Source organism: Poecilia latipinna, unplaced genomic scaffold, assembly GCF_001443285.1.
Source record: "Poecilia latipinna isolate Pla-1442-1.1 unplaced genomic scaffold, P_latipinna-1.0 Scaffold97, whole genome shotgun sequence".
Lineage (NCBI taxonomy): Eukaryota > Metazoa > Chordata > Actinopteri > Cyprinodontiformes > Poeciliidae > Poecilia > Poecilia latipinna.
This window is the reverse complement of record NW_015112713.1, coordinates 533915-560895: the sequence shown is the minus strand read 5'-3', so window position 1 is coordinate 560895 and position 26981 is coordinate 533915. Positions and strand designations below refer to the sequence as shown.

Here is a 26981-nt window from a genome sequence, read left to right as displayed (position 1 = left end):
TTTCAGAAAACCACAAAACAGTCAAAACACTGAGTTACTTTAAATCTAGACTAGAGTTTCTTTGATTAGTAGTAAATTGAACATTGATCAACATATTTGATGTGTGATGATGATTTTAGTGACATTTGATAAAATGTGATGTTTATTACTCATTTCATAATTGGTGACTCTGTGATGTTTCCTGAGGTAAAGCACTTTGAATGGCCTTGTTTCTTAAATGTGAAACAAATAAAGTAGACTTAACATGGTGTACTTTCTTTTTCATTACAGTCATTCATTAGCCTGTCCATCTTCTTGGTTTACTGATTTAATTGATTTCTTAACATAATTTATACTGCCTTGCAGAAGTATTTATAACCCTTGACCTGTTTCACATTTTCTAACCTTACAACCATATTTAATGTTATTGGGATTTACAGTTCTTTTGGAAGTGTTTTAGCTTTTTGGATTATGTTCTGGTTTGGTGGCATAACAGAAGCACAAAAGACTAGACTGCATAAATTAGAAACAACTGCCAGTAAAATCTGCTGCTCAGCACGACTTTGAAAAACTTAGAACACATCTATAAAAACACATCTAGTAACAAATAGTTTTCTTACTGTTCATACACATCCACCCTTTACTGTTTATACCCTCAGGGTAGAAAGTACTGCTACCCATCCCTTTCTAAAACCAGGATGAACAGGCCTTTATAACAAAGGCCGTTGACCATGCTGTTGTTCGATTTTGTGCTTCGTCTGGTTGCTCCAGGTAACCTAGGGCATTTTTGTCAGCTGCATGTCCTCAGCCAGTTCACATGCTCTAGTCCAGGGGTGGCCAAGTCCAGTCCTCGAGAGCTACCATCCTGCAAGTTTTAGAAGTATCCTTACTCCAAAAGATCGGGATCAGCTCTACAGAGGCCTAATAACGAGCCATTCATTTGATTCAGGTGTGTTGAACCAGGGAGGCATCTGAAAGTTGCAGGATGGTGGCTCTCGAGAACTGGACTTGGCCACCCCTGCTCTAGTCAAAGCAATCAATTCTGCTGCTTGCGCAGAATGAGTGCTGGAAAGTTTTTCTGCTTCTATTATTTCGTTCGGCAAAGCAACAACAGAATAACCTGTCTGATTTTTTTCCTGTAGGGTCCCTTGAACATGACCCTTCAACAAACCAGACTTCTCCAGTTGCTAAAGGAGTGTCTTGTAGGTCTGGCCTAGGAAGCTGCAAGTGCTCTGTAGCTTCTAGGCAGTTATGTGGCGTTCCATCTTCTGGCAGTGGAAGCAATGTGGCTGGATTCAGAATCGTACACCGTTTTATCACAATGTGTGGTTGTGACAAAAGTGATCCCACTATGAACTTTGAACTCTTTTTCAAATCTAAACCAAAAATCATCTACCTCTTCTCCGATTTTTTGTTTAATTCCTGACAGATGACTGTAATTTGCCCTTTTGCGGAAAGTTGTTCTAACTCTCACATAATGGGTCCCATTGTGCTTTAAAATTATCAGAGAGAGCAGGGTTAGCTCCTGGAGGGTATGGAATTGGAGCTAAAATATTATTTTAAATTGCTTTCCCTGTATAATTTCCCCTCACTTTTGCCCAATCTTTCCCTAATGAGGACATGGCTGCTTCTCCTGCTTCTACCCCATTTAGTCTATATGAATGGATTAATCCAGTCATGTCTTCTATCCACTTATCGGGGTCTTCTGCTACAGGTGTTATTCCTTCCACCGCCTTCCTGGCCTCTTCCAAGGTCCAGGGCCTGAAAACATAAATGTGTGGCGACTGGGCATCTCTAGGATTAGGGTTTGGGACCTGGATCATTGGATATTGTTCTGTCCCTTCAGAATCAGGGCTGTACATAACTCTAGGAGTTCTGTACTTTCTCAGATCATATGAATGTCCCTGGTCACTTGGACCTGCACCTTCTTCTTCATATAATGGTGGTGGGGAGACTGGAAGGGGAGGGTAGATGTTAGTAGGTGTGAAAACTGACACTGGGTCTGTGGTCAGCTTGGCAGGTGGGGCTCGTGCTGGAGTGAGAGTTGGAGGAGCTGAGGGTGGTGGGGCCTGCATGTCTGGGGAAGGTGTTTGAACTACACTAACTACAGGCTCATTATCTTCTGGTCTTACAAACAAAGTAGTGACTTCCTCACATTTACTCCTTTTTTGTTTGTTTTTCCGAATTTGTTCTTTTCTTTCTAAAGTTGCTTCTAACCACTGCTGAGCACATTTCAGCTCTTTCTCTTTTCTTTCTCTCTTCCTTCCCTTTCTTCCCACCACTTTGCTCTCTAATATTGCCACTAAAGTTTGCCATTGTTCAATTTTTAATTTTCCATCTATCTTATATTTCTTTTCCCATTTTGACACGTATGTCATGCTACCAGGAAATCTGGACAGCATGTATTTTTCATCCCTTTCGGGATCCTCAGCAAGTGAGGAATTACAACAACACTTATTTCCCATTATTTCAGTACTCTGCAATTTAGCTTACAATGGCTTGATATTTTGTGTTTTCTCTTCAAAGAGAGTGCTCTAAGTGAGCGCTTAATGTCCCCTGAAGAACAGTCTTCTAGGCCAGACTAATTCTGGTCCGGTTCTTCACCTAGGATTCTAATTCCGAGGACAGAAAGTTTTACTCTCAAGGAAAAATCAAGCACCATTCACACATACACACACACAGAATTCCCTGCCAAAGCGAGGATCTTCCCTTATGGGGCACCTTATCCAGAGAGGGGCTCTAAAATACCTCTCCTTCCTTTCCCTGCCTACGCGAGGATCTCTGTAAAGAGATATCATCATCCAGAGAGGGGCTCTAAAATACCTCTCCTTCCCTGGGACTCAAACCCAATTTTGGGACTCAAACTCGAATAGCGCTTTTCCACTCACGTTTCTGTTGGTTCATTTTGTCTGGTCGGATCTCGTCAATCCGTCATTGGCAGACAAAGTTGGACGTAGGATGCTGGCCTGGCGAAGAATTCACTTCCCGGGACTTTGTTTCCAGGTCCTGTTGACTCTGGCCGTGCACGGTTTCAGCGCGTCGTTCTTCGTCTGTCAGCGAATGGATACGTCGAGAATCCGGGTCACGGCACCAATTGATAGGTATTTTCTCAAAACTACATAAAAAAGTAAGAACCAAAGACAACGTATATGAGTTTTCAACCAAACTTCTGCAGAAGGAGAAGACACAGTGAACTGCTTCTCCAAGCCACTCATCATGTGTTCTGAAAACCTTCAGTTTGTTTGTCTCTTTTATTAGCAAGAAGGGTGTGAAAATGAATGGAGGGGGTGAAACCCACATCTTATCTTGACAGTAGAATGCAAGTTCAGAAACACAACAGGGGGACACAGAAACTTAATTAGCACACAGATAGGTTTACAGCTCAGGAGTATCCCAGGAAGATCTAAGTCACAATCTGTAAAAACATGCTTGAGGTTAATGTAAGAATGATTGTGTCTCCACAGTTTCAACAAATTTGAACACTAAACCTCTAAATAGAAAAATAACTAGTAACATAAAATTACAAATGTAAGAATAACAAACATAATTCTAACATACTGTTTATCAGCTAAATCCCCATTGCTATGGTGCTCTGCAGCTGCCGTAATTTTTAAACCTTTAATAAATGACAAAAACGGGACTAATTGTCTCGTTTGTTTAAATATTTAATCATCTAATAGGATGACATATTCATATGTCCCATATATAAAGTATATGAGTCATGGTTTGTTATATTTTATAAAATTAACAGCAGCAATTATGTTATTATTCACCAATATAAAAGAGCAATTTGCTTAGTCCTCTCTTGAATCTTGACAGAAACCAAACTGTTTACAGATTTATATCAAGGGAGAATACTTACAAACATCAGCAATTTTCTCAGCTTTAATTTAAGCCATGTTTATAGAAATCGGGTAGGAAATAAAGGCGCTGCGATAATTTTGTGACAGATTCCTGCTCATCCCGCATTGGAACAGCCTGGTTTAGTGGACAGACTCACCGCGAAGTAACGCCTGTAGGAGCATCGCTAGCGTTAGCGGCTAACAGGCGATGTCCAAACCTGTAATGTATATCAATGAAGAAATCCTACAAACGCCAAAATCAGACACTGCTCCGTTTTTTGTTTACTTTTTGTGAAGAAGGAAATTGCGCTGGACTTCTTCAGAGGTTTTGTGTCGATTCCTTCAGCAGTTCTTGGTGCAGCGCCCCCACAGGCGATGCGGGGAACAGGTTTTTCAGTTAGTTTTAGTCGTTTAACACAGTGCAGTGTGAATGCAAACTACAGTTCTGAAAATGTAACAAATGTTGCAATATTAGTCCCCAATCGAACAGGGTCTACCAAACTATCTGGTATGGTCTGAATGCAGTCTCCAGGATCAAGGATCTCTCTCCTGCTGTTATATGGCTCTGCAGAGGTGAGAGCAGCTTGACCAATCTCATGGTAAGACTATGCTCAAACTTTGTTTTATTTCAATCAAGCAATCAATTTTAGTTATAAAGCTAAAATTGATTGCTGTGTTCATGTTGGAGGCAGCTCGCTGGAAACGCATAATAAAGGGTATTTCTGAACTGGGTTTGAACCATCCACGGTCACAGTCTGCAGGAGCAAATACCAGAGTGGTGAAGTAAACTGAAACTGGTGGGATACACTCTTTGTCCTCCCATCTTTGTAAGAGGACTGGTGAATATAAAAGGTGATGTACTTTGATCTTTTCTTCATTTCCCTGAACTTGCTTCAAAGCACAAATAGTTTTTACTAGAAGGCGTGGCCGGGGCAGCAAGGCGAAGTCACAGCTATAGCTGTTAGTTTGGCTCTAAATTTCACATATTTCACACCAAGCTAACCTCTCAATAAAGATGATTTTTCATGTGTTCATGTGTTATTTTGTTTTTAGATCTAAGCATCATTTCATGTCTTGTCTCAATAAGGTAAAGTAAAGAAACAGCAGTTGATTGGCTAGTCTGACAGCTCCTCCTTCAGTCTCTCCTCTGATAAATAACATGCAGGTTCAGGACTGATGACAATATAAAGGAGACACTTAAGGGATTCTTATCTTTATATTTTCTGACACACTTTTCAGGTAAATGGCTTCCATTTGTTTCTTACTCTTATAATTAAAAAAATAGCTTGCATTTGAAAATGTATCATTAAGAATGCCGTACAGGAAATCATAATACAAAATCATCTGAAAGGTAAAAACACCTCAATAGTAAGACAAAAACAGTTTGTTCCATCACCTACTGTTTTTAAAACTAACCATGACATTGTTAGTGTTTATTTACAGAATTAGGTTTAAAATTGTATATTACAATCTTCACATCTTCAACATTATGTTTTTGTCATCTAAAAAGTGTATACTGCAAGTTCTGCTTGTCAGACACTGATAAGGGCAAATTAATCCACGAGAACCACGCTTACTGATACAGACTCATTTTATCGTAAAAAAAAAACATTTATAAATGACATTATGTCTCTTTCTCTAACGTCTGCACAGTTTAACTACATTTTGATGGAACATTTCTAAATGTATGGTTGACCACTAACCTGACCTGATTTGACAACGGAGGGAGGCGCGGGGGGATGAACCTGTTCACGTCTTCCCACTGGTTTGATCAGTGGACATAATTTTTGTTATGCTTTGTAAGAATCTAATGACTCAAACATATCAAATCCCCCAAAAAATAATGTGTTCAAAAATATGCAGTACAACTTGATTCTCTCCATGGTTCAAAAATACATTAACCAAAATGCAATGATTAGTAATTTGATACAACTGGATTATTTACACATACAAAGTGAAAGAAGAAAGCGAAAACATCAGAGTACAAATTTCACCCTTGGCTGAAAGCCCAGCAGTGAACAAAAGTAGGAAAGAAACTAACAAAATCATTAAAAATTGGTCTCCACTAAGGTTTATAGTTCTCTATAAATACTGATACTTATAAAGAATTAGTCTTGTTTTATTAGTCACACTTTCTCACCACCTCCATGTCTGTTTTTCATTCACTTAACAACATGCCTTCTTTTAGAGCACATTGCATTTTTCACAAACATTTACCTAGATTACCTGAAAAGGTAATCTAGGAACCTAGATTACCTGAAAAGGTAATCTAGGAACCTAGATTACCTGAAAAGGTAATCTAGGTTCCTAGATTACCTTTCATTACCTGAAAGGTAATCTAGGAATGCAAATATGTTTTGTGACTGACTGTTTTGTGACTGAAAAATGAAAATGAAACAAAACAGTTTAGGTACAATCAGAGCGAATAAACCGAGCCACGCCACCAAGAAGGAGATTTTTAACTTCAGATCTTGTCACAGGTTTTTGTGCTGACAGTAAAAACAATTTATTTCTACAATGCAAGCTTAATTTTATGAAAAACTAAATGGTCTAGTTTTAACTTTGACAACCAGGTAACAGTATGAAGTTGGTGTTGTATTTGGTTTGATTAAAAGAGAGTTGTTAGTGCTGGTATAGTTGATGTTTTTAATTCTACCATGAGCCGTGTTGTTTTTAAGAGCAGATATAATATGTCATAACTAAACTTGCTGGTTATGTTTTGCTTCATTAGAAGCATAAATTATTTCATAGTGAAGTTAGATCATTAAACAGGTGGAGTTCATATTTTTAGAAATAAAATAAACTAAAAGCTAACGTTGCTTTTATTTGAATTGTTCTTTCTGCAGAGATGAACATAGCAGCAGTAAAACAATGGCTCTCAGCAGTGAAGGGACAACTTGAGAAGAATCCTCTGGCATCAAACATTGGCTTTGCACTGATCCTTCTCTGCTTTGAGAAAATTGTAGAGTTGGAGTTTGTTTGTCCCTGTCAGTCGAAACTGAATGCCGTCTCTGCTTTATCATTTTTCTCAGCTCCAGCTTTAATTGTCTTTCTGCTCATGCTTAGTACTGAACATCCATGTAAATCGTGTAAATCATTTGTGGAAACTGTCCTTCATGGTCTAGTTCCTGCTGTAACCTGGTGTATAATATTGTTCATGGATGGACGTTATTACGCCTGTTTTTGGACCAACTGGTCAGGACACTATGAAACCAGTGAGACTGCTTCCCCTCTGAAATGGTGTAAACCAGCTAATTTGTCTCATGGAGAGGAGATCCAGACTCTGGAGTGGTACGCCACGTCTCAGGTATGCAGCGAGTTTTTACTTGTTTTACATTCATCAACAGATAAACAGCTGTTAAACATTTACATTATTTTTATGTCCATTTTCTCTATGTGTTTTTTAAAAAGGTCATTGGACTCTGGGTTGCAGTTATTCTCACTGCAGTTTTTAAGCTCTATTTGTTCTGTAAGTCCTTCTGCTGCAAACATCAAGAAGGAACAGACGATGCAAATAACGCTCAAGACATCCATCTACAGGTGCAGAACAGCGGATGACAGAAATTCAGAAAAGAAAACAAGGACATCTGGGGGGGAAAAAGGAATACCAATTTGAACAGTCAGACAAAATGCAGAAAATCTAGAGTAACGTTAAAACATGTTCTAGTTGGATGCAAACAATTATTTAAGTGCTACGGCGGATAATAAAACATTTGAAAGATATACTAAATTTACTTCTAGTTATAACAAAACAATTTCTCTACTTTCAAGATGTTATGTTAAATGGTTTGTTTTCTTAAAGGATATTTCCTGTTTACATAATTCATTGTATTATACATTCTAAATGTCACTTTTTTGTTTCTTAAACACATTATATTCTGTATAATTTTTAAATCATCATATTCAAGTCAAAGCTGTCGTTGCCCTTTAACAGTGACTCTTTTCCGTGTGTCTAGCTTGATGCTTTGGGTGTGGCTTCATATTGAACTTTTATTTTCATTTTTCATGTAACAGGACACCAGCTTTAGATAATCTTCACTCTGACTTTTCTAAATAAAATTAATTGCAACAAATTGCTCTTTCTTAATTAAAAAAGGGTCTACCTATTTGTGTTCAGTGAAGGCATCAAAGGTTTATTAGAGAACATTAGAGATCAAGCGGCATCACAAAACCTGAACAACTTTGAGGGTTTGTAGTGAAACAAACCTCACTCAATAAAAACAAATAAATTCCACTTAACAGATAATTTACATTTTAGCAACAGTCTGTTTTTTTCTGTTCACCTCTCATTAGTTGATCCAAGTTTAACAGGGGATCAATGTTTCTTTGCAGAGAAACATTGACTTTTCCCAGCTTGACACAGGAAGAAACTGTACTTTCACTTGCATGTCAAGACATGCAAGTGAAAGTACAGTTTCTTCCTGTGTCAAGCTGGGATTTATCAGTGTTGCAACAATTAGTCTTTTCAATAGCCTGCTTGTTGTGTTTATGTCTTTTTTAATTCAAGAATAATTTCAGTCTTAATAAGCTATAGTAAGTAAAGCAAAAACATTGAGTAGGCTAGTTGGCTAACTTCTCCTCCAGTCTCTCCTCTGATAAATAACATGAAGGATAAATAACATGAAGGTTAAAGAGTGACCACACACACTTTATATTTTCTGACACACTTTTATGGTAAATAGCTTCCATTTGTTTCTTGGACATGTAGTTAAAAATATTTCATAGTAATAAGTTGCGTTTGAAAAATTAGCATTAAGATGGGGGGGAAAAAACTGAAAGGAAAATCACCTCAGTAGAATCAGAGTGCTTTTAAAACAGATTGTTCCAACGTCATGCAACGGTGGCTAACATTTATGTTGGCGGCAGTTAACAGTAACTTCCAGCCGATATAGTAACTTTTAAAAACGGAATCAATATCCGAGACTCACCATTCTGTTTCTGTCAAAACCGAAATTGCAATATTAGTAGTGATTTCGCTGCGATGTTGTGATGCTCCGATATTTACATTTGCACAGTTTATGTCAGTACAAAGGATAAGAGAGAGTCCGCTCCTTATCTTCTTCAGCTTAAGGTTTGGAATCCAATATCTCCTTCACTAGCCACTACTGCCATCTTACGGCGTTAATTGGTATTACAACAGCATTTAAAATGAAAGTACAGGTTTTCATGATGAAAAACCTGTACATAATCAAAATGTCACAATATTGCCACCTTTAAAAAAATATTACATAAACAGTGTCATTGAAACAAGTTTTGTGTCCTGAATAAATGTAATCTTTCTGCCATGTGAAGATATAAAAAATATATATCTAAAATTCAATTAAGATGTTTATGCTGGGGGTTCAGTGAAGCTGCGTCACTATGATCTAGTAGGTATGGAGTGCATACAAAATACTGCAACAGGGTTTAAATGCAAAAAAAATCACAAATTAGTAAAAATGTTACTTGAGAATCATTTTTATTTTTACATTAGTGATGTTTAATTTTTCTCCCAGTGAAAATTTTCTTCCACAACAACCTAACAACTGAAACCCAGATGATCGTTACAAGCAGAACAGCTGCTAACAAGGCAGTGAAGACGTCAACAGAGTTGTAAACAAACCAGGACATTTTATGGGCGTGTGTCTGCAGATGACGGGCCCCATTGTGTCTGATGACATATTCGATCCAAAACACAGCCTGATCCAGAGGTTTCACCGGCTGATCTCTGTGCAGCTTAGAGAGAGTCTGCATGTTATCTCCATAGGTGGAGTTGTAAATTACTGTCATCAGAATGTCTTTGAAGCTATGCCTGTCGAGCATGGCGATGTCTACGATGACAGCTGCTCCTTTTGCCTTGACCCTGGATAGATTATCAGGCTGGTCAAAGAATAAAGGAAGTCCAATCACTGGAATGCCGTGGTAAATCGCCTCCTGGACGCCGTTAGTGCCTCCATGGGTGATGAATACTCGAGTTTTAGGATGACCTAAGAGGTCGTTTTGAGGCAGCCACTTCACTAGCAATGTGTTGTTGCCCAGGTTGTTTGGTTTTTGTCCTACATACCTCCAAATAACCTTCTGAGGCAATTGAGCAAATGCTACAGCAATCTCTTCAGAGATATCCTGAGGCAGGTTGCTCACCAAAGTCCCTAGAGTCATTACAACAATCCCGTGATCTCCAGAGCTTTGGACAAACTCCTCCAGATCAGCAGGGAGGGACTTAGAAGGCTTACACTGAAACCCTCCCATGTAGACGACATTGGGCACTGTTGGACGCGGGAATTCAAACACAAAGTCGTTTCTCATGAGCCAGATATCGGCATCGAGAAAAAACGTTGAGTAATCCACATCAGGGCCAAAGAACCGCTGGACGATTGGTTTGTAGGCAGGTTCTGAGATGTACGATAGAGTGAACTTCCCTAAAAAGTAACTCAAGACATTCTTTAATCTCTGAGGGAAAGTCATTTTATCTGTGAGCTCAGTTGCAGTAAAGGGAATGTATGAGAGAGGTGAAGGAGCAATGAGGAAGTGGGCTTCACCCTGGATGGTCCATCGGACATTAAACACCAGAGGAAGTTGTAGTTTGCGCGCCAAAATTGCACCTCCACCGATGCCAGGGTCTGTCAGGACCAAGTCATATTTGGCAGCGTCCAAAGACTGCATCAGATTCTCATTCTCAAACATGTGTGTAATTACATCCCCCACTTTCTTATGAAACTGGGAGAACTGGTCTAATAGCACCCACTCCATTTGCATGTGAGTCCAGATGTTGGACCAAAATGATTCGGGTTTTATTTGAAGCCGAATCTCCAGCTGTCAAGATAAGTACACGTCGAAATTTTCCTCAAATCCTCCTCGGCAGGGAAGAGTGACAGAGGTGTATAGGGGGGACTTTTCCTTGATGTACCAGCTGTCAGAGGGCCGAAGCACCGTGATCTCGTGGCCCCTGGCATGCAGTTCCTCTATGATCACTTTCATGTTTACCCAGTGGCTTCCGTCCAATGGGAACACCAGAATTTTGCCACCTGATGCAACTGATAGTTGCACTAAGAGCAACATAAAGGTGAGGAAAGAGGAATGAGACATCTTCATGCTGATCGCAGAATACCTTCAAAAATAGAGAAAATAAAGTCAGTGAAGGGACATATCCTCTCTTTTCTATACACCTTGGTAGAAATTATCCTTTAAAAAATATCAGCAACTGTGACCTGTATCACTTGTAGAGCTAGATTACAAGACTGAATAATGTATCACAATATAAGTATTTCATTTTAGACGTTATTGATATATTGATTCAGTTTTTTTGTTTTAAATATCTGAAATTCTGCCGAACTGGTGAAATGACATTTCTTCTTTTATCCACAATTCTTTTTGAGCAGTTTAAGGCACAGTGAGGAAACCTTACAACTTCTCCACAAGTTACTCAGCAGGTAGTTGCTAGGTAAAAGTTAGTGAGTTGCTAGGTAACCAAAGAGTGAGTGAGTTCCTAGGTAACCAAAGAGTGAGCGAGTTGCTAGGTAAGCAAAGAGTGAGCGAATTAGTTGGTGCCACTCATCTTGCTTAGCTAGTAGTGAGAGTTTAAGCAGCTAAAGCCTTTCCTCTCCGACACAGACACATACAGTTTTTAAGAGTTTCATAAGTTTCATACTGAAAAAATATCTGTATGTTATTTATATTAAATGTTTTAGTCCTTAAAATACCAAAAACATCCACATAACTTTTGATTTTGGTTTATCTGCTTACATCATTTTTAAATATTAAATGATTGATGTTTTGATCATCTACTCAGTATTTGAGTAGCCAGTTTACCAATTTTTTTTTTTTACTGTACTTGAGTAATTTCTTGGACAACTACTTTTTATTTTGACTTGAGTAAAAATATGTTGAAGAAATGCTACTTTTACTTGTGTATAATTTTCGGATAGTCTGCCCACTTCTGCTTGAAACCTTCCACATTTTATTACATTACAACACAACTGTGTCTTTCTATTATATGTCATGTGATAGGACACAAGAAAGTAGAAAATAATGGTAAAGAAGAAAAGTGAAATGTTTTTCCAGTTAACAAGTATATTAAGTATATATACTTTGTGTTGTTCTAATCAAATAAAACCCCAGTAAAAATCATTTTAGTTTGCGGTTGTAATGTATTTTTTTTATTATTATTTACATTCCAGGGATATAAATAAGGTTTTGGGTGTTTACTGACATTTTTGCTGTTCAACCCTACTGTAACTTAACTCATATTTAAATATTGGAAAGTGAGAATAATAACTGCTCTAACTTTCAACATAAGAACAAGTTACAAATATGATATAGTTAAAATAATCCTATTTGAAGGCACACAAACAGTTGTTTCCATGAACGTGTTTTATGATGCATTGGACTTTAACTCTTGCATAAGATGTGTGCACTAAACCGACGCACGTTTCATGGTAACTTTACTTAGTTTTTTATTTTATAATATTTAATATTCTTACCTGAAGCTGGTTTTTATCTTTATGAACAGCAACTGAAGAGAAAACACTTTGCTCTCCTCCTTGTCTGCTCTGTTTGTGTGTCTTGGAGTCAAACGTCACATACGCTGTGATAGTTGTGTTATGAAATGTGTACATTGGTCATTGAACTGTCATAGTGGTTCATGTTTTGTTTCACGCAGAACACGGAACAGATTAATCTGTGACGCCATCTAGTGTCAAGTTAGAGCAGCTTCCGGTTAAACTGAACTGATCTGATTAAAACGTTAAGCATTGTGTTGTTAAAGTACTTTCAGTTAAACAAGGTTATTAAATATGCTTTTAAAATGTTAATTTACATAAATGATCTAGATTATACCACATTTTGAGTTATGCTGGAAAATAATAAGGAAATTATTCTCCAGGTTCCCTCTAAATAAGTATCAATGCTGGTTTTATCTTTATTTTTTTATATATATTCAGGGTTTTTTTAGGTGAACTATATGGTACATAATAGTACTTTTTGTGTTCTGAGCTCTACAGTTAACTAAGAATAGCAACAGAGGTGTGAAAAAGTGTTTGCCCCCTTCCTGATTTCCTCATTTTTTGCATGTTTGTCACACTTCAGTGTTTCAGAACATCAAACCAGTTTAAATGTCAGTCAAAGACAACACAAGTAAACACAAAATGTAATTTTTAAATGAAGGTAACCTACATGGTCTGTGTGAAAAAGTGATTGTCCACTAAATGGTTGGGCCACCCTTAGCTGTAACAAATTTAATAATTTGCAATAACTTAAAAGATTTTTGTTTGTTTTGTTTTGTTTTTACAGAAGTATGGAGGAATTTTGGCCCATTCATCATTGCATTTTTGAACAAGAAAGACCTTTTTATGATCATGCCACAACATATAAAAGTTACCTGGGTCAGGACTTTGACTAGGCCACTCCAAAATCTTCATTTTGTTCAGAGGTGGACTTGCCGGTGTGTTTTGGATTAATCAGCTTGACGTCATGAACAGATGGCCAGACGTTTTCCTTCAGGATTTTTAGATTGAAAGCAGAATTCATGGAATCATGAATTCTTATCAACAGCTTATCAGCAGTAAAACTTGATAAGCAGGATCAAGTTTTACTGTTGGTATGATGTTATTTTTCTGAAATGTGGTATTACTTTAATACAAATGCAACAGGACACACACCTTCCAAAGACTTCAGTGTTTGTCTTGTCAGTCCGCAAAATGTTTTTCCAGAAGTCTTGAGAATCATAAAGATGTGTTGTGGAAAAATTGAAATGAACCTTAATGTTCTTTTTGCTCAGCAATAGTTTTTGTCTGCCATGCAGGCCATTTTATCCACTCTTCTCCTTATGGTGGAGGCATAAACTCTGACCTTAGCTGAGGCAAGTGAGGCCTGCAGTTCTTTGGATGTTGTTGTGGAGTCTTTTGTGACCTCTTGGATGATTCTGCTTCGCTATTGGGATAATTTTGGTTGGTTCGCCACTCCTGGGAAGGTTCACCACTGTTCCATGTCTTCACAATTTGTGAATAATAGCTCTCATTGTGATACACTGGAGTCCCAAACTTCAATTACTTTCTTTCTCATGTTTCTGAATTTCTTTGGATCTTGGCGTAATGTCTAGCTTTTGATGATCTTATGCTATACTTCACTTTGTCAGGCATATCCTATTTTAGTGATGTCTTGACTGACAGCAGGTGTTGTATATATATATAGCCCCAAAACTAATTATGTTAGTTTTGGAGCCCATAGATTGGGCACCAAATATGACTCCAGCCCAGGGGCCGGCATCTTTGTAAATCCGGCCCTGCCTAACAGTCATGTAAAAACATGACTGTTACATGTAAATGAACATATACATAAACATAATATGTCTATATTGTATTAAAACAATAAATAGAACTTCAAGGTTCTATTTATTGCATTTCCCTACTTAATGTTTTATTATTACTATTATTTTTGCTAAGCTGAATAAATACTACTCCTAGAACAGACAAATTATATATGTATATTTGAAATTACCCAAAATTATTTTTGCTAAAATAATGCGTAAAGTATGTGGAAAAATGCGCAACTTATTAATGGTTTTCAGCTCAGTCTCCGGCTCTTTGTTGTTGTTCTCACGCTAATATGCGAGATCCGAAGAACCGACTCCACTGCGCGGTCGCATTCCGCCCTGACTTCCCCTCCGCCAGCGGCCTGGTGCTTTGAGATGAACAGAAGATGTCGGTTTCGGGGCTGAAGGCCGAGCTGAAGTTTCTGGAGTCGATTTTTGACCCAAATCACGAGCGGTTTCGAATAATAGACTGGAAACCCGACGAACTAAGCTGCCAATTCAACGTAACAAGAGAGAAGCTGCTGATCATCCACTGCAACATCACGGTGAGTTTGAGGCCAGGCTAGCGACCTGACTATCATCTGAAACCGAATCACTCCTCCGAACCAACCGTGTTTACAAACGCAACTGCGAGTTTAATGTTCGCTTTTGTTTCTTTTTTATTTTTTACATTTGACGATATGTAATTAAAATATTCAACGCGTTGTAAGAAGAAGATAATACCGTGAAATAGTTGACTTCACTTTTAAAATGCAGAGAATGCTACCAAAACGTTTGGTAGTAACGACGCTGCGGTAGCTTTTTTTTTGCTAGCATATTAACTGAAAGTAACGCTAGCTTGCCTGTTAGCCAAAATAACTGCGTTACCACCTCAAACACAACACGTTCCAACTTTATTTTAATAGAAATTGATTTAGTTTGATTAATAAACGAGTTGATTTTGTTATAGAAGCCTCTCACCTTGTAAGAAGATTTTGGAAAACATTTTTAACGAATACGTCGTAACCAGACGCAACGTCCAGAAGCGGTTTAATGGAATGTTGTTTTCTACCTTTCCAGTAAATAGACTGATCCCATTAGCCAACGTTTTGGCACGGCTATGTTACTTCAACACCTTAACATTTTACGGAAACGATTAGATGCCAGACACGTTTAATGAATTATTTTCTGGTTGTATTTATTTGAGGACACAAAGAACGTGTCTCCTAGCACGTCACCAGTTATCATATCCCATGTTCCCCTCTATATTATTATGGTTTTTAGTCACTTTCAAACTAAAAGCGCTTAAAATCCCTTAAGTGTAGATGACAGGTGTTAGAACTGGATGCCCCCGTTGTCACAGCAGTTGTTTTTGTATGCTTCAGGTAGCACAGATGAAGAAGCTCTCCGACATCCTGACCACATCCTTGTTTCTCTGCACAAATACGCACACGCAGTTCAGCTTTCACTGGGTTTTTGGGGGGAACACAGTCTTGTTTTGAGATCACAGGTAGTTGATGCATCTCAATTTTATGTTTCTGGTGCACAGTGGGCTCGTTAAATAGCGAGGCTATTGAAAGGAAAAGGTGGAGCTTTTGTTTGTGTTAGACCAGGTTTAGCTGGGAGCTCCGAGAGGTAAATGTTTTCACAATTGCATAACTATTACAGTTTCTTACTATATTTGTTAACAATTGGATGTGTTGGGGACACACATATATATATATATATATATATATATATATATATATATATATATATATATATATATTACATTAAATTGTTTTTTTAATTAGGACAATTGGATGCATAAAACTATATTTGGCAAATTTGTTTGTGTAGCACATTTTGTGTACCAGCTTTATAACTTTATTTAATTTTGACATTGACTTAGAATGTAAAAATTAAAACCTAATCAATTTAGCCGTACAAAAATAAATACAGAATAAGAAAAAGCCCACATGGATTTTTGACATAACATTCATTAACACAATTTAGGGTCTCAAGTCCATTCAAAACATTCGTTTTATTGAGGAATGTTTATAGATGAGGAAATACTTCTTAATGACTAACAAAACATCTTAATGACACTTTGAAATGTTTCCTAATGCTCTAAGATTTAGCATCACTAAATTTATTAGTGTTCACGTACAGAGTTTGAGTCTGTATTTAAAATTACCTGATATAAATAAAGACAACTTTATTTATAAGCACTTTTACAACATTAAAACTGACCAAAAGGACTGAACAAATCATATAAAAGCATTAGAATAAAACACATAAACGCTATTACACATTAGCCATTCTGGGTGTTTTTGGTTGGTACTGATAGTGGGTTTTGTTTTAGTTTAAATTAGCTGATTTGAATCTTTTTCTGATTAAGTTGTTTGTTGCTTCCTAACAGTGAGATCGCTGCCCAAGCAGTTCTCAGCGGTGTTGATTCTGCACAGAGAGATATTACGATAATAGCTTTACTCTGCATTGTGTAAACCTAATGTTGTTCAAGGCTGTTTGTGTTGAAATCCTCTGATTTTTCTCAATCATTTGAGATTCTCAGGCTGTAAAACCGTCAGTGATCTGATCTTTCTTCAGATCGGTTCCAGTTATGCAGTCAGAAGTGCTTTGGCACCATTCTGGCCACATTATTTTAACTCTGAGCCAGAAAAATACGACCAATCTGCCTTTTAAGTCGAACTACTGACATGATTTGATCCCAAACAAGCAGCAAAATGTTTAAGATGTTTCCTTTCTTCTGCTTTATGTAGTAAATCTACGGGATGGTAACAAAACACAAATGTAACTGTAATATTTTGTGTAATAACTGTGTGAGTTTTGATAACACTGTCATCATATTTACAGCCTGGCAAATCTGCAAGAATACTTAATGCATGGGGGTTTGCAAAAAAGGGGCTGACTCACTGAAGGCTGTTATTATTTCTCTAATTATGGGAAATTAAATTGTCACCAAAAATATGAAGACAAGCCCCCAAATTATTAAAAGCTTGCTGCCATTTTCACTGAATTTAATCGTTTTTGTTACAGGAGGCATGTTTTGACCTATTTCAGTCTCATGTTTTCCTTTTCCGTTGATCATCGACAGCGCTTTAAACCACAGACATGTAGAACAAACGTGTGCGAAATTGTGAAAACTGTGGGCTGAATTCATGTTTGATGTGAGACTAAGTAGATGATGGTAAGTTGTACTCAAGACTGAAAAGTAACTTTAAAATCAAGCTCTGAACTTGCAGATTTTGCAGACGTCTTTTGTGTTCAAATCTAAATTTATTATGCCCTAAGCTTAACCAAGTGCAGCATTAATTATCTTCATCTGTAATTTGATCATTTAACAGGCAGTCCAAAGTGTGGGCTGTGGGCCATTTGTGGGCCTTTAAATTATTTTTTAAAAGTCCTGACAGCAAGTTAAGAATGGCAACAAAACATTTATGAATTGTCAGTTTTTCTTTTTATAAAAAATATTTGAGCCAATCAGAAAAAAAATTAATTGCAATATACAGTTATAGTTATACATATACAAATACATTTAACAATACTGATGAAATGATGCATAAGAAATAAATTTAAAAAAATTACAGTGCACCAGTTCGTGCCCTTTTTTTTCCTGCTTTATCAACTAAAGGAAAAAGAAAATTAAATTAAAATAAAGCTAGAGAACAAACCCATGCCAGCTCCTCAATGTCAACCCCCCAAAATCCCAAGATATTTATACCCTTGTTCATAATCAATGCAGAAAATCTCAATTACAGGCATAGTCAGCTGGGCAAAACCTCCGTTTGAAAAATAGGAAAAACATTCTTTGTTTTTACTTTTAACAAGACAACAATCTGATGCCCTTTTCATGTTGTGGATCTATAATGATCTTCAGATTGATATCATTATGATATTCTAAAAAAGTTATTATTGAAAATGTAAAAGAAAAAGTTTAAATTTTGTGAATTTTGTGACCAGCCAGTAGTTTTGATTTGCCAGTTTTAGTACAAATTTGGTCACCACTGTGTTACAATGTGAATTCACGCAGTTTAATTTCATCAGCTCTTTGAAACATTTGAGTTTTCAATTCTCCTCAAACCATGTCATCTTTTTAAGAACTCGTCGGTGGGTCAGTTTCCTGACACAAAGCATTCAGGCTGACTCAAGATGAAACGCTGTTGAACAAATAAAACCTCAAAGACCTCAAAGACACCAAAATGATGTTGTTGTTTCTCCACATCATTCTGGTGTTTTGTTCAAAAATAACAGAACTTTTAAGCTTTATTAAAATATATATTTCAGATCAGAGTCTATTTTTAACTCTTGTAGCTCTCAGTTTTTATCTCTATATTTAATCTGGATTAGACGTATAAATCGACATTGTTCGTAACTGATGTAGCGTTGTTTCAGTGACGTCTTCACATTCAGCCTGAAGCTTTTTCTCGCCCAGCGTAAACAGAAGTTTGCTGAAACTACAGATCTAATTGCAGCTTCGGAGCCTCTTGTCATTCATGCTGGAGGTGTTGTTTCTCTACATCACACTGAGGCCGAATCATCGCGTTCAGTGGGCGGCTATGTGGGCTGGAGCATTTGGTTTGAAATAAACCTTGACTAGTTTTATGTAAATGTCACCATCTTTACTTCAAACCACAATTTTTGTCTCTGAAAAGCACACAATAAAATTTAAACTGGACACTTAACCCTTAAAGAAAATCCAATAACAAAACAAAAAAGAACAGTTTATAGACTATTTTATATCTGTATGATATCCACGTTCAAAGTTAATAATTGTGATTTAAGACTATAACGAAACAGTCTGAAAAATCCCCTGGCATTGGCATAAATAACCCAATAATAGCCTACCATAATGTCCTGCTATGCTGTGCAGAGACTCAACTGGGCAACAACTAGTTCTAAACCATTACTGGGTTTTCATTTGTAGTCAAAAGTCTAATTTTCTCATTCTAAAGTGTGAAAAAGAACAAAAACGACCCCTGAAGTTATAATTCTGACAAAATTAAGAGAGAAGACATGCCTCCAAATCCGAGGCCATGGTCTTGAGCCGGAAAAGGGTAGAGTGCCTTCTCCGGGTCAGGGGGGTCGTCCTGCCTCAAGTGGAGGAGTTTAAGTATCTGGGGATCTTGTTCACGAATGAGGGAAGAAGGGAGCGGGAGATCGACAGGCGGATTGGCGCAGCGTCTGCCGTGAAGCGGGCGCTGTACCGGTCCGTCGTGGTGAAGAGAGAGCTGAGTCAAAAAGCGAAGCTCTCGTTTTACCGGTCGATCTATGTTCCCACCCTCATCTATGGTCATGAGCTTTGGGTCATGACCGAAAGAACGAGGTCCCGGATACAAGCGGCCGAAATGGGTTTCCTCCGCAGGGTGGCTGGGCTCTCCCTTAGAGATAGGGTGAGAAGCTCGGTCATCCGGGAGGGACTCAGAGTAGAGCCGCTGCTCCTCCACGTCGAGAGGAGCCAGTTGAGGCTCGGGCATCTGGTCAGGATGCCTCCTGGACGCCTCCCTGGTGAGGTGTTCCGGGCACGTCCCACCGAGAGGAGGCCCTGAGGAAGACCCAGGACACGCTGGAGGGACTATGTCTCTCGGCTGGCCTGGGAACGCCTTGGGGTTCCCCCGGAGGAGCTGGAAGAAGTGGCTGGGGAGAGTGAAGTCTGGGCCGCCCTTCTGAAGCTGCTGCCCCCGCGACCCGATCCCGGATAAGCGGAAGAAGATGGATGGATGGATGGATGGACATGATATGCTTTGTTTCTGTTGATTATGACTCTGATTTGGGCAAAGAAATGGGACAGATTATGGAACGTGATTTATTAAAACTTAGAGAAATCATGCTTGTACGTTTTGTTTTTCAGTGATTATTAGTTACATTTTTAAGAATGCAACTAATTATTTTAGTAATCTGCTGCTATCTTCTTTTTCTATCTGATGCTTTCTGCTCTTTCTTTAGGTTTATTTTGTTATTTTACTGTTGTGTCTATTAATTGACTTTATTTTGTATGCTGTTTTTGAGTGTCAAGAAAGGCACCTAAAAGTGAAATACATTATTATTAGTAGTAGTAATTTATTAACCTATCCATTATTATGATGTCTAATTTGATTTAAAAATGACACAAACTGCATATTTAGGCTTTTTATACAACCTTAGAAATGCATTAAACTGGATGATAAAACTTTCCAGTTTGGTGTTTTGGTCTCCACTTGCCCTTTTTTAGAAGGACACTTTGTTTACAGAGACTTCATAATTCATTTTATTTGTTGTTTAGTTTATTTATTTTGTATATTTAAAATGTATTCCAGTTCCAGTGCTAAATGTTCATTAGAATTTAAAATTTATTGATGAGAATGTGCTTTTGCATTGTGGTCCCAGTTCCATTATGTTGCTTTAAAATGGTCTTAAAACCACAACATTAAAATAATAACTTCAGGGACAATTTATCGTCCAGCAATGTTTAGTGTAACAGAACAAGAATAAACTATTAAGATTCCCAATAGCAGATGATTTTTTTCATACCTGAAAACTCAGGAATGAAATGGCCAAAATTGTAAAATTCGCATCAATGAATTTACAACAGCCACTAAATTTGTCCCTTATTGCCTCTCTTACAGGAATCATACCCCTTAACGCCCCCGATATGGTTTGTTGACTCTGATGATCCCAGCCTGGCTGAAGTATTGGAGCGCCTGGAGGATGTTAGGAAAGGCAGCACGTTGGTACGTCGCCTCCTATCGAAGGCAAAATGAATCTCACATTTTCATTTGCAGTTTGGTGTTTTTTCTGTGTTAAGGTACTAAGATCACCGCTTAGAGGGGTGGTATTATGTAAAATTAACTTTTTTGAGCTTTATATCATGTTATAGTGGTATTCCCTCATCAAAAACATACCTGGAGTGATGCCTTGATTCTTTCATGCACGTTTGAGAAATCCTTTGATCTCCATGGCAACCAATTAGCTGTGCAAAATGCCTGGATGGACCTAGCCCCGCCTTCGAGGTGCAGCTCCTCCTCAGAGCTGCAGTTTCTAAGCGTCAAAGTTTCCACATTAGAGAGGAACTCCTCCCCCCTGACTCCCCACTCAGCTCCTTCAGACTAGCCAGCAGCAACACCTGGTTGAACTGCGCACCTGCTGAGATCATTACAAGAGCTACTTCTCAGTGAAATGCTGGTGAAAACATTGTTAAAGGGTTAGTAGAGGAGCAATGTAATGACTTCCTGAAGGTGGAGTTTCAGAAACAACATTTCTCACAGAAACCATCTCACTGCCTCATTTGATAAGTATTCTCCTGGAAAAACTAAACTCCGGTTTGGTTCCCCTCTCTCCTCCTCTTGGAGCTTCAGTGAGGAGGAGAAGGTGATGACAACGCTCGTCCCGTTTTCTAAATGTTCCCTTTTGTTTTGGGGAGGGAAAAAAAAGAGGAAATACTTTTTCTTTAGCTGCTTTGGCAAAGTGGAGCCCCACAGTCAGATAATTGGGCCTGTCTTCTTAAAGAGACAGCCCCAATTATCATTTATTAAATTACAAAGTAAATTTTCTTTTAAGTCATATTTGATATACATCATTTTTATAACAACTGAAGTTAACATAATTACTTTATTTTGCCATAAAATGACACTGTGGGCCACAATACTGCCCCTTTAATAGCATCTTGAAATGTTTTTATTAACAAATGTTCCTATGTATCATCTCATTTTAAACACTGGTTATTTATAAAGTCCCTTAAGACAACCTTTGTTGTGAATTGGTGCTATAGAAATAAAATTTCAATTATTTTCCTTGTATTAACACCCTGTTATCTTTTTGTACTTTCCAGCTTCTTCAGCAACTGAAGCGGCTTATTTGTGATCTCTGTCGGCTTTACAATCTGCCACAACATCCAGATGTGGAAATGCTGGACCAGCCTCTACCTGCTTGCCCGATTACACAAGAGCGCAAGGTGGGCTCAGAAAACGAGAGCCGTATTTGTCAAAATCAGAAATTCAGTTTGTTAACGTGCATTATTTTACTCTACAACAGCATGGGCCAACAGATGAGGTGACATCTGAAGAGGAAGAGGAGGAGGAAATGGGAGAGGTTCCTAGAAACACTTCTGATCAAATTTGCATTGTGAGACGCTGTCTTACCCAGTTAATTTAATTTTCTAACTTTGTTTCAATGCTGTAATCCGTCGCAGCAGGACATAGATCTGGACCAAGACCTGGACCATTACGACATGAAAGAAGAGGAACCCCCAGAGGGCAAAAAGTCAGAAGACGACGGGATAGAGAAAGAAAACCTGGCCATCTTGGAAAAAATACGTAAAAATCAGAGACAAGATCACTTGAATGTAAGTTCCTCGTCTGTTATTGTTACTTTATCATAAATAAACCAGTAACTGGCTAAATGTTGTACTCTGTTACATTTACCTGAATAACTTTTTGAAAAAAAATGTACGCTGTACTTAAGTAATTTTATTATGAATTATCGCTACTCCTACTTGAGCAAAATTTCTGGATTCTCTACCCAATGTGGAGAATAATTCAGTTTTAACCAAAACTTTACCAGACAAACAACTGCAATTCCTGTTAAAGTTTTAAAATGAAAGAATTTTCTCTTTCGCCTGATTTTGTAGGGCTGGACAATATGGCTGAAAAAATTATCATGATACAAGCGTTACATACCAGTCAATAGCAATAATTATTGATGAGGTTTTTTTTATTATTATTATTATTTTAAAATATAGGAATTACTACCTGTACTATACTATACTTTACTATATAGGTGTGGGATTTTCCAATTTTACCCACAGTTTTCACTCCACACCGTTGTTTATTTTTCAGCAGTTATGAAGCACAGTGCCAAAAAAAACGTTAAACTGCTGCTGTGGCAGTTACTCAGCAGGTTGTTGCTAGGCAACCACAGAATGAGTGAGTTGCTAGGTAACCAAAGAGTGAGTGAGCTGGTTAATGCCACCAACCCTGTTTATCTGAAACAGAGTTCTGTAAAAATACAGAATATTTTATAAAAGGTATTATCTATTGATATTGATCATATGTCTATCTCAATAGATGTTATTGATTTATTGTCCAGCCCCATTTGTAATTGTGTAATTTATATGAATTCTTTTAATTTTGGTCTCTAAAAGCTTTATACTTTGATCAGTCTGATGATGTAATTTTTAAGTATTAAATGAAGTTACCCTGTACTTAAGTCGCCTTTTTACCACTGTTTTACTCTACCTTGAGTAATTGCTTGTACTTAAGTAAAAACATGTTGAAGTGGTTCTACTCTTATTTGAGTATAGTTTCTGAGTACTCTTCTCACCTGCAATAATAACTCTCATTGTACTCAGATATGGTAATCTCCTTTCTGGAGTTAATATCTAAGAACTGCATACCTGTCTGTGTTGAAACCCTTTAATTAGCTACTTAATTAAATTGCAGGGTGCCGTTTCTGGTTCAGTTCAAGCCTCGGATCGCTTAATGAAGGAACTCAGGGAGATCTACAGGTCGCAGAGTTACAAGACCGGTAAACACGCCCATCGTTCACTCACTGTAACTTTTATTCTAACGCTTTGAAGAAGGTGCATTAACTTTTTCCTGCTAATTTCTCAGGTATTTATTCAGTCGAACTAGTCAATGACAGCCTTTATGAATGGCATGTCAAGTTAAGGAAGTAAGTTCTACCTTTGGCTTGTTTTTTGAAGCTGATCTGCCTCTGATAAGCTTCTCTAATCTGCTGGATCTGACTTGTGTTTCTGTTCAGGGTAGATCCAGATAGTCCATTGCATAGCGACTTGCAGGTTTTAAAAGAAAAGGAAGGAGTGGACTTCATTCTGCTCAATTTCTCTTATAAAGTGAGTTGGGAGGAAACATTTGTATTTTCTTAGTGGGAGAAGGGTGGAAATTATTTCTCAAAACTGACCTTTTTCTCTGCTGCCTGACAGGATAATTTTCCTTTTGACCCTCCTTTTGTACGGGTTGTCTCTCCTGTGCTTTCTGGAGGGTACGTTTACTGTTGTAGTTATGCTGTTCATATCTTTACAAAGTATTTATTAATTAAAACATGAATGATGTTTGTTTTCAGCTATGTTCTAGGAGGAGGAGCGTTGTGCATGGAACTTCTCACAAAACAGGTATGTTCACAAGTCTCTTACAGTGTTTATAAGTTTCATCTCTGGTGGTTGGAGAGCTGTATTCATTTAGTTATGTGTGTGTGTTTTCAGGGCTGGAGCAGTGCCTATTCAATAGAATCTGTTATTATGCAGATAAATGCAACTCTGGTTAAAGGCAAAGCTAGAGTGCAGTTTGGAGCCAATAAGGTACGGTGTCATCATGAGTCAGTGCCCTAAAAACAAAGCTTTGGACTTTCAAGTTGTTCATTTTTAAACAGTCAACATCCAATATGTGTGGATTTAATTCAGTTTATTTATATTACATATAATCACATTAAATCCAGTTATCAAACAATGTCTAGTTGTCTCTTAAAGAAACCCAGAGCCCAACAGAACGCCAGACCAGATGTAGCTTCTATGGAGAGGAAATTGAAAAGCTAAGAGTTCAAATAACAGCAAATAATGCAGGTTGGAGAGTAGTAGAAGAAATTAGCGGAGCGAGGAAATGTGGTCGGTTTGTTCTCCAGCAGCAGCCAAACATTCAAAACCTCATTCAAACATAGCCTGGGCTTTGTGAAAACAAATGTCTTACCCACATTGTTAAAAAAAAAAAAAAAGCTTACACAGTATCGGTTTTAGAAAGGTTTCCATCCACATGAACCCACAGAAATCTGCCACTGAGGGTTGTTTTAAACATGCCAAACCCATAGGGGGCAGTGTAGCTGAAACCTATGTCAGCCAATCAGATTGCTCCAGAACACCAACTTCCAGTTAGGAGTCAAACATGGCGACAGGAGGGTCACAGGTGTGGACAGAGAGATTAGTTGAACTATTTTAAACAGCATATTAAAATATGAAATTAATAAATCGCAACACAATGTCTGTTGGGAAACATGTTGAAGCAGTTATGGAGTTTTCTAAAATCTTCATTTTTGTTTGGAGTTTTTATTAGAGATGGACAATATGGCTGGAAAACATATCACAACATAAGTGGTTCATATTGGTTCATATTGATAATTATTGATTAGTTTTTATTTTTTTATTTTTAATTTTAATATCTGAAATGCTGCCAAGCTGGTGGTGTGACCTTTCTGGTTTTATCCTCAGTTTTTCTCCACTACGTTTTCTTTTTAAGCAACTGAAACTGCTGCTGCGCAAATTACTGAGCTGGTTGTTGCTAGGTAACCAAAGAGTGAGTGAGTTGCTAGGTAACCAAAGAGTGAGTGAGTTGCTAGGTAACCAAAGAGTGAGTGAGTTGCTAGGTAACCAGAGAGTGAGTGAGTTGATTCCACCAACTTGGCTTACCTCACCATGAAAGGTTGAGCAGCTGAAATCTTTCCTCTAAATCCTACATCCCCCAGAATGCCGTGCGATTCTGGATCAGATCTCGGTGAAATTATTGAATATTTGATCAGATGTATTATCTATTGATACTGATCACGTCTCTACCGCAAAATATATTGTTACTGATTTATTGTCCTGCTGTAGTTTTTTTGTTATTATTAATCGTTTTGATGACTTAATTAAAAAAAGAGTTTTCATATGGATGAAAAGCCAAAACGCATGTAAATATATTAGTTTTCCCAGATGTCTGGTTATGTTTGCTGTGGCTGCTCCTCGTCTATGGATTTCTCTCCCGGACTATTTGAGAGCCCTGCAATTATTGTCCGATTTTAAAACCGGCTTGAAAACTTTTCTTTTTAGACAAGCCTACTCCACTTTTAAATGACTGTCTTTTTTCGATTGTTGATTTTATTTGTTTTTAGCTGCACCATGTAGCACTTTGAGATTTTTATTAATGAAAAGTGTGTTTTAAATTAAATTGATTATTATTATTATTATTATTTGGACTAAGCCTAAAACAAGGTGGTTTGATTTTCCTCCTAATTCACGATGATGCATTAATTGTAGTTTGTCTACCACAGAAAAATAACAGTTTGCAGTCATGTGGCAAAAGCAGGATGAATATTTAGGATTTTTAATTTTTGTCATTTGTGTTTTAGAACCAGTACAATCTTGCCAGAGCACAACAGTCATACAAATCCCTGGTGCAGATTCATGAAAAGAACGGTATGTTTAAAATAATTACAGTCTTGATTAGTTTTTATAAACATCCACCACCAATCTAGTCTTTTCGTTGTTGTTGTTCCAGGCTGGTACACGCCACCTAAAGAGGACGGATAAGGAGCTGCCGCCACTATGCACTGGGAACACGTCATCTTTGGGTCATCTTGTTTTATTCAGAATATTTTCCCTCTCTGACTTACTGGGAATATATCATCTTTCTCACAGAAACCATCTCGCTGCCTCATTTGATAAGTATTCTCCTGGAAAAACTAAACTCTGGTTTGGCCCTCCTCTCTCCTCCCCTTGGAGCTTCAGCGAGGAGGAGAAGGTGACGACAACGCTCGTCCCGTTTTCTAAATGTTCCCTTTTGTTTTGGGGAGGAAAAAAAAAGATTTTTCTCCCTTTACATGTGAGGAAATACTTTTTCTTTAGCTGCTTTGACGATGTGGAGCCCCACAGTCAGTTTCCCTCTTGTCTAAATGACGTTTTTCCTTTTTTTAAAAAAAGATCAAAACCGAAGCTCTTGAAGTGGCACCTCATTGCACCAGTTTTTAAATTAACTGTGATTTGATTTAATTCTTTTGTTTTTCTTTTCTTTTGGAAATTAACAGGTACATAAAATGCATATATTGTTTTTAGACATTGTTTGAAAACTTTTTTTTTGTTATTTGAACATCCTAGACAATAAAAGATGTTGGGAGCGTATCTTACAGCCGAGAAGAACTGCCCCTCTTTTCAA

At 37.6% G+C, this 26981-nt stretch overlaps 2 protein-coding genes and 1 pseudogene across 4 annotated transcripts; 2 read left to right on the top strand and 1 right to left on the bottom strand.

The window, feature by feature from the left end:
- Positions 1–6251: 6251 nt before the first annotated feature.
- On the top strand, positions 6252–7657 carry LOC106942729 (protein FAM26D-like). 2 transcript variants are annotated; one of them, XR_001423706.1, is made up of 3 exons: positions 6252–6316; positions 6668–7128; positions 7233–7657. XR_001423706.1 is itself a non-coding variant. In XM_015026070.1 (2 exons), the coding sequence occupies exons 1-2, from the start codon at positions 6670–6672 to the stop codon at positions 7377–7379; spliced, it is 606 nt and encodes a 201-aa protein (XP_014881556.1). In that variant the 5' UTR covers positions 6632–6669; the 3' UTR covers positions 7380–7657. The 2 variants fall into 2 exon arrangements, 1 of the variants encoding a protein (XP_014881556.1); XM_015026070.1 differs by lacking the exon at positions 6252–6316 and having other exon boundaries at positions 6632–7128.
- Positions 7658–9270: 1613 nt separating this feature from the next.
- LOC106942911 (UDP-glucuronosyltransferase 2C1 pseudogene) lies at positions 9271–12528 on the bottom strand (annotated as a pseudogene).
- A 1868-nt stretch (positions 12529–14396) lies between these two features.
- On the top strand, positions 14397–26632 carry LOC106942889 (ubiquitin-conjugating enzyme E2 Q2-like). Of its 2 annotated transcripts, none has more exons than XM_015026248.1 (13): positions 14397–14654; positions 20694–20798; positions 21896–22018; positions 22099–22155; positions 22259–22408; positions 23505–23589; positions 23676–23736; positions 23827–23917; positions 24008–24066; positions 24148–24196; positions 24287–24382; positions 26179–26245; positions 26328–26632. In XM_015026248.1, the coding sequence occupies exons 1-13, from the start codon at positions 14496–14498 to the stop codon at positions 26357–26359; spliced, it is 1134 nt and encodes a 377-aa protein (XP_014881734.1). In that variant the 5' UTR covers positions 14397–14495; the 3' UTR covers positions 26360–26632. The 2 variants fall into 2 exon arrangements, with proteins under 2 accessions (XP_014881734.1, XP_014881726.1); XM_015026240.1 differs by having other exon boundaries at positions 22256–22408.
- The last annotated feature ends 349 nt before the right edge of the window (positions 26633–26981 follow it).

Bases quoted from the DNA above. Each gene is read 5' to 3' on its own strand.
- LOC106942729 (XM_015026070.1), top strand. From the start codon at position 6,670: ATGAACATAGCAGCAGTAAAACAATGGCTCTCAGCAGTGAAGGGACAA. The intron at 7,129-7,232 runs GTATGCAGCGAG...TTTTTTAAAAAG, and splicing joins AGTGGTACGCCACGTCTCAG to GTCATTGGACTCTGGGTTGC.
- LOC106942889 (XM_015026240.1), top strand. From the start codon at position 14,496: ATGTCGGTTTCGGGGCTGAAGGCCGAGCTGAAGTTTCTGGAGTCGATT. The intron at 14,655-20,693 runs GTGAGTTTGAGG...CCTCTCTTACAG, and splicing joins TCATCCACTGCAACATCACG to GAATCATACCCCTTAACGCC. The intron at 24,197-24,286 runs GTATGTTCACAA...GTGTGTTTTCAG, and splicing joins TGGAACTTCTCACAAAACAG to GGCTGGAGCAGTGCCTATTC.